This window comes from Psammomys obesus, unplaced genomic scaffold (assembly GCF_907164565.1).
Source record: "Psammomys obesus unplaced genomic scaffold, mPsaObe1.curated_primary_1811, whole genome shotgun sequence".
NCBI lineage: Eukaryota > Metazoa > Chordata > Mammalia > Rodentia > Muridae > Psammomys > Psammomys obesus.
Window position 1 is genome coordinate 1,206 of NW_026593465.1, and position 12,251 is coordinate 13,456.

General features: G+C 45.4%; 1 protein-coding gene across 1 annotated transcript; it reads right to left on the minus strand.

The window, feature by feature from the left end:
* Nucleotides 1-327: 327 nt before the first annotated feature.
* LOC129684146 (collagen alpha-5(VI) chain-like) lies at nt 328-11,544 on the minus strand (the record flags this gene model as incomplete). The annotated part of the gene is made up of 10 exons (XM_055617219.1): nt 11,489-11,544; nt 11,166-11,192; nt 10,980-11,024; nt 10,831-10,884; nt 8,657-8,719; nt 7,371-7,436; nt 6,911-6,964; nt 2,969-3,004; nt 1,873-1,935; nt 328-390 (listed from the first exon to the last, which is right to left on the minus strand). Coding segments are annotated over exons 1-10 (501 nt in total), but the record flags the coding sequence as incomplete, so codon positions are not given.
* Between the last annotated feature and the right edge of the window lie 707 nt (nt 11,545-12,251).

A 12,251-nucleotide genomic window follows, 5' to 3' on the forward strand; every position in this document is an offset into this window, starting at 1 on the left:
GATAGATGGCATAGAGGAAAATACAAGAAGAATGACTCATTTGGTTTGGACATATTTATCATTTGGCAGCATTTTTAAGTCTTCCAAATGCTTCTTCGGGCTGAGGGAGTGAGTCTGTACTTGAAGGGTAAAAGATCGCTAGGTATGTCAGCTAGGTTTGAGGGATCTGACCTTGGTTAAAAATGTATCCACAGCAACCAAAAAAAAAAAAAAAAAGAAAAGAAATGTTTCGTAGATGACATAAAATACACTGCACACTTAGGCATTTTGCAGTAAGAGCAAACTAGAGGTTGGGAGTCATTGCCCCAATGTCTCCAAGTCACTCACCTGAGGTCCCGGATACCCTTGACTTCCTTTTTCTCCTTTCCCACCACGATTTCCGCTCGACCCCTTTTTGTGATAACAACAACAATTCAATGTGATGTCAATGAAACTCAGTCTCTTAGTAGATGCTTTTGAGACACCCCCATGAGGGCAGAGCAATGCTCTACCCCTTCAAGCAGCCTTACTGCTGTGAGATTAAGTCTCTTTTAGAAGAATATAACTGTGGATGAGCCCAGAGAGTGGCACAGATCATATTAAGGATTCCCTGCCTGGGCATAAGGGTTTCATCCTTCTTCTACAGGAAGAAGTAAAAATAGATTAAAAGGGGGAAAATAAACCTGCAGAGAAAGGAAGACACAAGTAATCATCGAATGTAACTCTTTGATACCTCACTGGACCAACGTGCTTTCTCAATGTTTAAAATACAGGAAATGGAAGTTTCAAATTTGCACTAAAGAACACACGGTGGCAGATGTCTGTCAACTGAATCAAAGTTTATCTCTGCCATAGTTCATGTGTGGGCCTCACATAGTTCTCTTGCATAGCTGGGGAGACTGGTTCCTGCCTAACAGGAAATCACTGAACCTCAAGCCACTAAGCATTAAAGGACCCCAGAGCATCTGAAATGATGCTATCCCACACCCAGCCCTAACAGCACCCAGACAGATCCAGATTGATCCCATAGTTACTCGGCAGGGTCAATAGACCTCAGAAAAAAAATCAAGAGAATTCAAACTTGTTTAGAGTTAATAATCTGGAAATTTTTAGAAGAAAAATGAGGCCCTTGAAAGGCATGAAAATTGGCGTTTCTACACAGACTCTTTTGGACAAGTCCAGATTTAAGGTGAGCTCAACACAGAGTAAGAGCCACAGAGTGGCAATACCCAGGTGTGACAAAGACATCCCCCCAAAATGACCATGGCTTCTTCCAGGCAGAGAAGACAGGGAAGATGTCCTCACTTCTGACACCCGTGCCACTAGTAGCATTTGGGGGACTGACTGATGACCATCCAGTGAAAAATAATAATAATATATTATTGAGCTGTTAATCATTCATTCTTTCCAGTATGTAGGCACAATGCAAGGTGAGGGCAGACCGCATATTTCCTCTCTCATGGGTCATTTATGAGCTGCAAATGTTGGAGCAGGTTTGATGGAACAAAATCAAAACTCAGAATTATCTCCCATCATACACAAGATGATGGTTTCAGATAGAAATTTTTTTACCAGTTGTATATCTCTTTTAATGTTTATTTTTTTGTTTTTAATTATGTGTGTGTGTGTGTCAGCACACATGAATGCAGTTGCTCAGGGAGGCCAGAAGAGGGTATCAGATCCTCTGGAGCTGCAGTTATAGGCTGTTGGGAGCCATCCCACTTGGGTGCTGGACATCAAACTCTGGTCCTTGCTGAGGTATTATGTGCTCTTAACCATAGAGCCAGCTTTCCAGCCCCTCTGTTGTGTGCTTTTGTACTGAGAGCTACCTGCCTTCTTCCCACCAGAATGGCTCCACACCATTTGCCCACATTTATGTAATACCCATCATACCTGTGGGCCTTGTAGTCCTTCGGGTCCCTGTGCACCTTGAGGCCCCAGGTTACCTGCTTTTCCCTGATAAACAAGAGTTTTCAGTGTTAAGATTTTCTCTGCATGGCTCTCATAGAGATCATTTGCTTTGTCTGCCATGGTTCACCCCTTATACTGCCTGGGGTCTTATTTTTCCAACTGTCAGGAATGAACTCATGTTTCTAATTCTCATAAAGATGAGGATGCAAAGGACAATTGATTCAAAAAGAATCAGTTGTGGTGGTTTGAATGAGAATGGCCCACATAGGTTCATGTTTTTGCGTGTTTGGTTTCCACATGATAGAACTGTTTGGGAAGGATTAGGAGGCATGGCCTTATTGAAAAAGGTGTGTCACTGAGCGGGTGAGCATTGAAGTCTCTAAACACCAGATTCAGTCTCACCCTCTCTCTCTGCCTGCTACCTTAGGATCAGGAAGAAACTCTTAGCTACTGCTCCAATGCCATGCTCCCTACCATGATGGTAATGGACTAACCTTCTGAAACTATAAGAAAGCCTCCAATTAAATGATTTCTTTTATAAGCTACCTTGGTTATTGTGTTTCTTCACAACAATAGAACAGTAACTAAGACACAAATTTTGTTTGATAATGCCATAATGACACCAAATACTTTGCATGCTAATTAAAAGCAGGTTTAAAAGAAGAAAAGTATGGAAGGAATGCCTGGAAAATATATACATATATTATATATATATTTATATATGTTTATATATATATTATAATTTTTTGAATATAAGCTAAGAAGAAGCAAGAGTTTTACTTTCTCACAGGCTGGTTCCTGACACGTGTGAGAGTCAGTCAAGGGTGTGATAGTTGGGGATGTGCATGTTCCATTTGTTTGTTGGGAGGTGTTTCTGGGGGAGGTTTTTGCCTTAGGCCTGTCCTATTTCTGGAAGCTGACTTATTGGATAGCTGCTTGTGTTTTCCAGTGGGGTTCGTGTCCAGGAATGGGCATGCTTACAACATCCTGTCAAATGCCATTTGCCCAGCATTATTTACATAGAAGATATGACCTCAGCCTCCTCCCACAAAGGACAAGAAGTAAAAAGAATACTTACCAAGGGACCCTGGGGCCCTCTCCGGCCTTCCACTCCCTAAAACACCAAAAGCAAAGCATCAGTCAGTGTGTCCAGATAGAAGGACTGTCCCTAAGGAAAACCAGTCTCTCCCATTCCCTGATTATAGGAGGTTCACGGGGGCCTTAGCAGGGCAGGCTTTCACACTGGGTGTTTTAATCACACACTAACATTTAGGGGACTGGTGCAGGGCAACCCATTGTAAAGTTGCTGCAGCCTCCGCTCCACTCCGACACCTCCTGATGATCATCCAGTGGGCTATTTGGAGGTCCAGATCACCCCGAAGAAACCGTTTCCCTCCCTGCAAACCCACATACAGCTGTGTGCTGTATGGAAGACAGAGAGAGATTTCTAGAAGTGGTGGTGCATCACGCGGACCCCATGAAGCTTGGCTCTAGAGGATTCCTCAGGGAGGAAATGGCCGGTGGTAGCTGCTCCCTTGTGTGATCTAGATGCTACTGACCAAGTTTATCACAATAAAGTCAGGCTGGTCCCTCAGTACTGTCTGCATCTATAACTGGAAGGGAGTTCGTGTCACCAGTGCAAGCACCGGGGACAGAGGAGAGCCAAGATGGGTGACGCCTCGGGACCTGGATCCTACATTATTTTCCCAGATCTACAGTGATAAAAATCTGTTGATTATTACTCTCACTAAGGAAACTGTGGGGCACTCTCAATTCATATTGTATTGTGATAATCAGCCAGGCTCATTTTTTTAAACTGCATTTATTCAATTATTATATAGGCTTTATTTCAGAGCTGCCATTTTCTCTCAGTTGCCCACCTCCTGCAGTTCCTTATGGTAAATCACCCAAATATCAGGTTCACCAGGTATTAGACTTCTAAAATACCCTTTGGGAGAAGTTACCCATAGTAACTCGTCAGCTGTTTGTCTCTGGATATGACTAGTTGATGCTCTTGACATAGGAAAATAGAGAAGATTAAAAAGCCAGCAAAGGTGGATACTGTTGCCATGACTTCACGTTCCGTCTCCATTAAAAAGCAATGATAGCGGCTAGAGAGGTTTCTTTCCGGTTAACTGTGCCTGGTGCTCTTGCAGAGGACCCCTACCAGGTGGCTCACAACCAGCTACCTGCAACCCCAACATCCTCTTCTGGCCTCCGTGAGCACCTGAATGCAAGTGCACATACGCACTCAAGTAAAAATCCAAAGCAAGGATAAGTTGGTCACAGTGGCCCGTGCCTGTAATTGCATCACCTGAGAGGCCAAGGCACAAAGCCCTTGAGTTCAAAACTAGTCTAGTCCATGTAAGTAAGCCCAACGGCAGCCTGAGCTGCACGATGAGAGAGACCCTGTCTCAAAAAAGAAAAAAAGGGTGGGTAGAGGAAATAGGCTGGAAGGAAGAATAATTGCCGGGAGCCAAGGCCAGCTAGTGGAAAGTTACAGACAGCTGCAGCAAGGTCGTAGGTGAGTGATTTATGTTTCCAGAACCTATGAGACATCTGTTTGTCAGGCTAGACATTTTGAGATATCTTAGCTGACATTCTTGCAGTATCTCTTTTAGGAAACATCCTTGCGGTGTTCTGCATCATCATTAATCACCCTGTTATGTTTTGTAAACTATATTGCTGACATATTTTCCCTTCCTGCCTTCTCCCTATAAAGTTGTGTGAAATTTTTCAAATAAACGAAGAGCGAGATCAGACTATAGACTTGCTCTCATTCTTCGTGTCTCTTGTCACCACCCCATTCTTTTAGCCCCTCCTTAGGAACTCATTGAACTCCCGCTGGACGGGACAAAGTTTATTCTGTGTAATAGTGCTGTACAACATTGTACTTAGAGGCACAGCCCTAGAAAAAGCACACTCTCTTGCCTTCGGCTCCACTGTTTATTTAAAACCAAGGAGGCCCAAAGAAATTGCATGTGGTCAGGAACTACAGACTCTAAAGTGAGATGGTCTGAGCTCAAATCCCAGCCCAGTCACTTACTAGCTATTGTGGCCTAGGGCAAGTTGCTGGAGTCTCCTTGATTTGTTCATGTCATAATATGGATACAATGAAAATAATCTTCCTGGCAGGAGTATTATGAGGCTTATCTACATGAGTATTTGAAAATGATTAGATGAGGCTCTGGTACAAAATGGATGACATAAGTACAAATGTCACAAGGACTCTTTGCAAGCAGGCCACCAAAAGGCCTCTGGTCTGGGATGCGGCCTCCTGTGTGGTTGTCAGCACGTTGAGCCTTGTGTTAGTAACAGCTGTTGCGATGATTAATTTTTACAAGTCAAAGTTCAGTCACACAAGGAGCCCATGCCTGGGATTGAGCTGTCTTGTTAACAATCTATTATCCACTTAAGATGCTCTGAATCTTATGACAGAATTCTGGCCTACATTGGAAACGTGGGGGAGGACAGAAGAGCCCCAGGTTGCTTGACTGTGAACATGAATATGAATGTTGCCTTATTTAACTCCAAAGAAAAATAAGTTGCAAAGCAGGGAAATGGGGAGGGGGCTGGGGTCCTTCTGTCTTACGGTAATTCAAAAGGTATTGACTAGTGTGCCCAAGGATTAATATCTCCCCCACTCCCTAACTTCTCTGTTTTGAAAGTGTGTGATTTATGTGTCAGTTACAAACCTATTTCAAACTAAAAACCCCTTTCTCTTGAGCCAACAGATCTATTTCTCTCTAAAATTTATAACACTTAGCTCATCTCACTGCTCTGCTGCGTCCCCCTATTACATCTTAACCCTCTTGAGTTGGGAGGGAATGGTCCCGAAAGCAAGGGAAGCCCAGCCCCTCTGGCTTAGGATCTTTGATATTCAGGATAAACAATGGCAAGATGAGCTAGGATGGAACCTCTGTTCCCCGGGAAAGGGGCAGCAGGCTGCTACCTTCAAGGGATGAGAACAATCCAACACTCAGATAAGAAAGCCAAGTGTTTTCCTTCCCTCTGAGCAAATTAGGGCCAGATCCAGGGTTCTGAACGTTCTTTTCTGTCATCTCGTCTGTGCTGAGTGTGAGACAGGGAAGCTTTCGGTACGAATGATACCTCCATGCCAGGTGTGGGGGGGGGGGCACACCTGTAATTCCAGCACAGAGGAGGCACAGGTGGGAGAATTTTCTGCCTGCTAAAGGCCAGCCTGATCTACATAATGAGTGCTAGGCCAGCCTGGTCTCTATATAGTGACTTCCAGATCAGCCAGGAGTACGTAGCAGGATTCTTCTCCCTCCCCCCAGAAAAAAATAATAATAAATATCAACTCTAACTTGAGTAATTCACAAAGGGTGATGTAGTTTCTTGGTTAGAACTTAAAAATGGAAGGAAACCCAACGTCCTGTTTTGGGGGAGGTAGCCTTGATATCACATGATGCTATCAGCTACCCCAGGGCCTCCAATGAGTCAGCTCTAATAGCCAGTGTCTGGGAGTCCATTCAAGAAGAAGCCATTCATGCTCTCCTCTCCCACTGTCAATGTATAAAGAGCATGAGATTATGTCTATCCAGTCCATAATACTCTGACATAGCTCCCAGATGCTAAGTCAGGAGTGGAGAATGTGTATGTTGAAATCATTGGCTCTCTTCAAAGGTATTCAAAACCACCTTGAAGGAAGAAAGGGAAAGGCAGTCTGGAACACAGTGTTTCTCAGGCAGGGATGATTTTGCCTCCCATGCCCACCCGCTGGAGACATTTGGCAGTATTGGAAAAGACCTTTTCGGATGTCACAAGTGGGTAAGCAGATGAGTAGAGCTTGGGAGTGTTGAGAAGTCTCTTACGAAGTGCAGGACAGTCCTTCCTAAGAAAGAACTCTCAGGCCCAAAAGGTCAGCAGTGCTGAGATTTAGGGCGCCTGCAAATGCACCAGCCACGGGTCTGCTCTCTCAGCACCAGGAGATGATCTCCACTTTTCTGTGTCCATCACGAGTGGTACGGTGGGAAACAAATGTCTGGTACATACTTACCCTGCTTCCTCTGGAGCTAGGGCTGCCTTCTGTCCCCTTCTGCCCAGTTCTCCCCTAGAAACACAAAGAAAACAAAGGTCAAAAGTGGGTTGATTATAAATCCTGAGCAGGTTAAAGAGCATCGGCATAAAGCAGCAAATGCCATCACGACAGCAAGATAAAGGGGTCATGCTGGAACCATGCTATATAGTGTCCCTGTTGGTGAGATGGCCAGTAGGGACAGAGGCAGCAACCAGGAGAGGGCTAGCAACACGCTGCGAGTAAATGACGACAAATGAGGTACATCATCACTTCCCAGAACATCGATAACGTCCCCCAGACATACAGCCTGCCTCAGACATACCTTATTTCCCTTTTAACTATGGATGACTTAGTGAGTGTTTGTTAATACACCTTGTTAAACTTACCTCACTCGACAATGAGATTAGTCAACTTAGCTATGTAACATAGATGCAATTACTTGTCTTCCCCATTCTCCTTTGGTGCCCTTCTCGCCTTTGACCATGCTGTCTCGTCCTGGGTTACCCTAGGAGATGATTTCAGAAATGGTTAGAATCCAGAAGCACCAGAATGAGGGAGTTAGTTAATTCACCAGTTTGGACACAGAGCTTTGCTACAGAGCCCAGGCTGGCCTTGAACTCACTGTGACCATCTTGCCTCAGCCTTCTGAGTTCTAGGATTACAGGTGTGTGCCACACCGGGCTTTCATTTTTTTCCCTTTTCTTCCTTGTGTGGTACACATGGGATTAAACTCAGCAAATCTTCTATCACTGACAGATCTTTGAGATGGGGGTCTCACCAAGTTACCTAGGCTGCCTTGAACTTGAGATTCACCTGCCTCTGGGGTCTGAGTACCTGGAATTACAAGACTGCACCACTAGGCTTTTTTTTTTTTTTAAGTAATATCTAAGGGTTAGCCTTCATCATTTCTCAACCTGTGGGTTGCAACCCCTTGGCAAACCCCCATCTCCAAAAATATTTACAGTATGATTCTTAACAGTAGCAAAATAACAGTTATGAAGTTGCAAGGAAAATAATTTTATGGTTGGGGGTCACCACCACATGAGGAACTGTGTTAAAGGGCCACAGCATTAGGAAGGCTGAGAGACACTAAGCTAATTCAAGCTAAGGGATGAAGTGAGTGTAAGAAAAATCCTCAACGTAAGGCTCTCAGAAGTAACCTCGGCCCCCGTTTGAAGATGATTTGGTGACTGAAGCAGTATTCTAAGAGTAACAGGCCATGCAGTGACTTCCCCTCAGTGTGGCTTTGCTGACGTACTGGCCCGCTATCAGGCCATTCCCTCAGATGCGGAATGAAAGCCTTTTCCACCTGAGTCTGGAAGAGACAATCCCAGTGGGCATGTAGCTTCGTGGGAGAGTGCTTGCACAGCTGGCACAGGGACCTGGGTTCGAGTCCCAGTGCTGTTAAACTAACAGACAAACAAGAAAGGAATCAAGCTCAGGGTCCACAAGGTTAGGAATCTGACAAATAAAAGAAAGGGAGTTTTCACCATGGTGACTTGGAAGCATCAACACACTATAAGAACTCAATACTCCATTCTGAGCCTTTAAAATACTCAGTCCATATCAGATTTGGACAGATTCCCCTACCCCAAAATGAAAAAGCCCTGGGTAACAAGCACCTCTGCCCAGCCCCCATCATCATATTTCGTGGGGAGAACTAAGGAGAACGAAAACAGTTTTGTTGAGATAAAATTCAGAGCGAAGTGGGATCTGGTAACTTACGCGATCTCCTGGAAAGCCTGTCTCTCCATCTTCTCCGGGGGCGCCTCTGAGACCTGGGCTGCCCTAGTAATAAATAAACAGATAAACAAACAAATAAATGAAATGAGCCCCCCGTAGGTGGCTTATATAATGGGGTGAAATGTCAAACAGTGCACATGGAGGAAGATAGTCAACCAGAAAAAAAAGTTTCCTCTTCTCCTGCCTCCTCCAGGTGCCCTTAGACTTCCCAAGTTCAAGTTTAAGCCATAGTTGGGCTACGAAGCAAGAAACCTTCTCATGGTCTAAGCATAGGGTTGTCCAGTAGAACTTCCAGCAACTGGGAAAAACTCCACAGCAATGGGAAAAAACTCCATGGTGGCCACTAGCCATCTTTCACTGGCAACACTTGAAATGTGGCTAGTGAGATGGAAGGGTAAATTTTTTTTTTATTTCACTGAATTTAAATCTAAACAATCACATACAGACCTATGGGGTTTTCTACTGTCACCTCCAACAACTTTCCATTAAAAATTTGCCTGAGATATGGTCCCTGGAGGCATTTTGACTGATTCCCCCGGGTCAGTCAGGAAAAGGAGCCAGGGTCACCCTTTTCTCCCTTTCCCCCACGAAGTCCATAAAATCCCTAAACAAACAGAAAACAAAATCTCATTTAGGAAAATCAGTCTCATGATGGCTTTGTGATAACGCAGAGGGAAAAGAGACAGAGAGATGGCTTACGTCTTCTCCTGCTCCCCTACATTGGAAGAGCCTTTGTCCCTGAGCCAGGGTTATAATGGAACAGAGGAGGTTTCTAGGGAGCAACTCTAAGGCAGGCCTTGTTCTGCACAACCTGAGGGTGGCTTCTGGCACCCATGTGCCCACTGCCGCACCCAGGCTGGTCCCTGCATGCCCTTAATATATTCTATTATATTAATATGTTATATTAATATTAATAATAGTATATTCATATATTATATATGTCATTCTCTTTGTGACCACTCTGCCTGAAGTCTGCATCCCACCTCACCTCAATCGCTAGGGACCCACCCCTCATCCTTCCTTATACCCATGTCAATGCCAGCAGTCCCTGCACTACTTCCAAATAATATTTCTGAAACACAGATTTGATTGCTTAAATCCTTCCCAAGCTACACACACACACACACACACACACACACACACACACAGCCTAATGTCTCACTGGCACTGTATGAGTCTCCTCTTACCATCATGAAGCTGACTGGACCCAGAAGGACTGACCCCAAGTGGCCCCACCATTTCTGTGTACCGTGGGATCCCTGAGGATGAGGATTACACGCGTTCCACCCCATCTCTGGATCCTTGACAAATCATTAAGTATGTTACAGATGCTCAAAAATGTTCGATAAATAAATAGGTCAGAACAAAAAGATAGTGCCGGCTGTTGGGATGATTTAAAATACCGGCTGTTGGGAAGTATTTATTTCACTATGATTTATAACTCCCAAGGTCTCCAAATTAACTTTTCCATTCTCTTTGTACTTGATATCAGGAAAGAATATAAAAGTTAATAATAATGGCTGAACATGTTCATTTACAGACTTCTGAAAAACCGTAACCACAGAAAGACCTCACACAGTAAGGTTTTCAGGCTGGAAATGTGAAAATCGCATAGTAGTTATGGTGGTTTGAATGGGAAATATGTCTCAGAGGCTCACATATTTGAACTCTTGCCCCCGCTCCGGTTGCAGGGACTGCCTGGGGAGGAACCTTTAGGAGGTGGAGCCTTGCTGAAGCACATCCCTGGAGGCTGGCTTTGAGAGTTTATACTCTCACCCTATTTCCCACTCACTCTCTTTCCCACCCGTGGCTAACTGGTCAGCTTGCTTCCTGCGCCTGCAGCCATACCAGGCCTTCCCCACCGTGAGGACTCTATCTTTCTGGAAGCATAAGCTAAAGCCAGGAAACAGACCCTCCAACCCCCATGCTTTCCCCACCAAAACAGACTATTCCTCTGAACTGTGAGCCAAAGTAAACACTTTCTCCTGTTAGCTGCTTTCCAGGGGCATCCAGGAGGTGCCAGGCCATTTGGTCACAGCCAGAAGAAAGGTAACGAAGATGGTGGAGAAGTTGGCTGTCGGTTTTATCCCCAAATGCCAGTGCAGCAAACAAGGCTGGATCTGTCACCAGGGACTACTTGATGCCCGAAGAGTTACCTGAGAGCCAGGGTCACCTTTTTCTCCCTTTCCCCCACGAAGTCCATAGAATCCCTAAACAAACAGAAAACAAAATCTCATTTAGGAAAATCAGTCTCATGATGGCTTTGTGATAACGCAGAGGGAAAAGAGACCGATAGATGGCTTACGTCTTCTCCATCCAGCCCATCAAGCCCGTCTTCTCCGTGGTCTCCCTGAGGAACAAGTCAGCAGTCAGGCATCACAGGTGACAGCACCAAAGCCGTCGGGGGCGGGGGGGGGGGTCTGACATGTGCTTGCTAGGAAATGAATCCCGAGCTAGGAGAGCAAAGCTGACTGGGAAGGAAATACAATACCTGAGCTCCAGCAAATCCTTTCACTCCCTGCAAAAGATTAAACAGCCGTCACTGCGGGGTCAAAGGCAGAAACGGGGACTCTAATTCCTCAGCAGGAAGGGGCTGCCTCCCCTGAGAGATGTTGTCTGGCATTCTCTCTTTCCTTGTTTCTGGCTACACTTCCATTATGGGTGGAAGTAAATGAATGCTGAAGGCTCATCTGCAACCAGAGGAACTAACATATACAACATGTCGGGAGGGGAGAGAGGTGGTAGGAAAGAGGAAACAGGCAAGAAAATGGGAGGAGACAGGGGAGTGGGAATAATGAGTCAGCTGAAGCTTACCTTTTGACCTTGAGTCCCCGGACATCCCATGGTCCCTCTGTCTCCTTGAAGCCCAATTTCTCCTCGCCTTCCCTAAAAAGTGAGTCCAAACATATACCCAAAGTGATACAGCTGCCAGAGGTTGTCAGCGCTTTGCTTCTGGAATGCTGGGCTGCAGCTCCCGGCATCCCCACCCTTGCTCTGTCAGCCTTCAGGGTCCCTCAGGAGTCACAGATGGGTTGAGGATGAGCTCAGCTCCTCTACTCCCTCATCAGTGCGGCCAAAGGCTTGGAAGTCTCTTTGCCTCCTAGCCACACTCCTAATTGCTCAGTGACCCCAGCATATCATACCCAGGACCCTGATGCCACCCTGGGGAAGTCAGCGCTGTTGACACAGAAAAGCACTTCAGCACCCAGGGCTAGAGCCAAGGAGAGACACATGGGAAGACGCATCACTGAAAGGACAGAGCACAAAGGCAGAAGAGCCTGCCCTTTGGGGAGAGATTAGTTGGGAATGTGCTCTCTGTGCAAGAGTAAGGGTCTGGGTTTGATCCCAGAATGCATATTAATGTGTGTGTGTGTGTGTGTGTGTGTGTGTGTGTGTGTGTGTGTGTCCAAGAATGGTGATATATGTTTAATCCCAGCTCTGGGGACAGGAGCCAGAGACAAATGGAACCCTGAAGCACTGGCAGGCCTATCCAAATTTATAAACTCCAGGTCAATAAGAGACCCTTTCTCAAAAAAAAAAAAATAAAGTGGAGGCCCAGGCAGTGGTGGCCACAAAC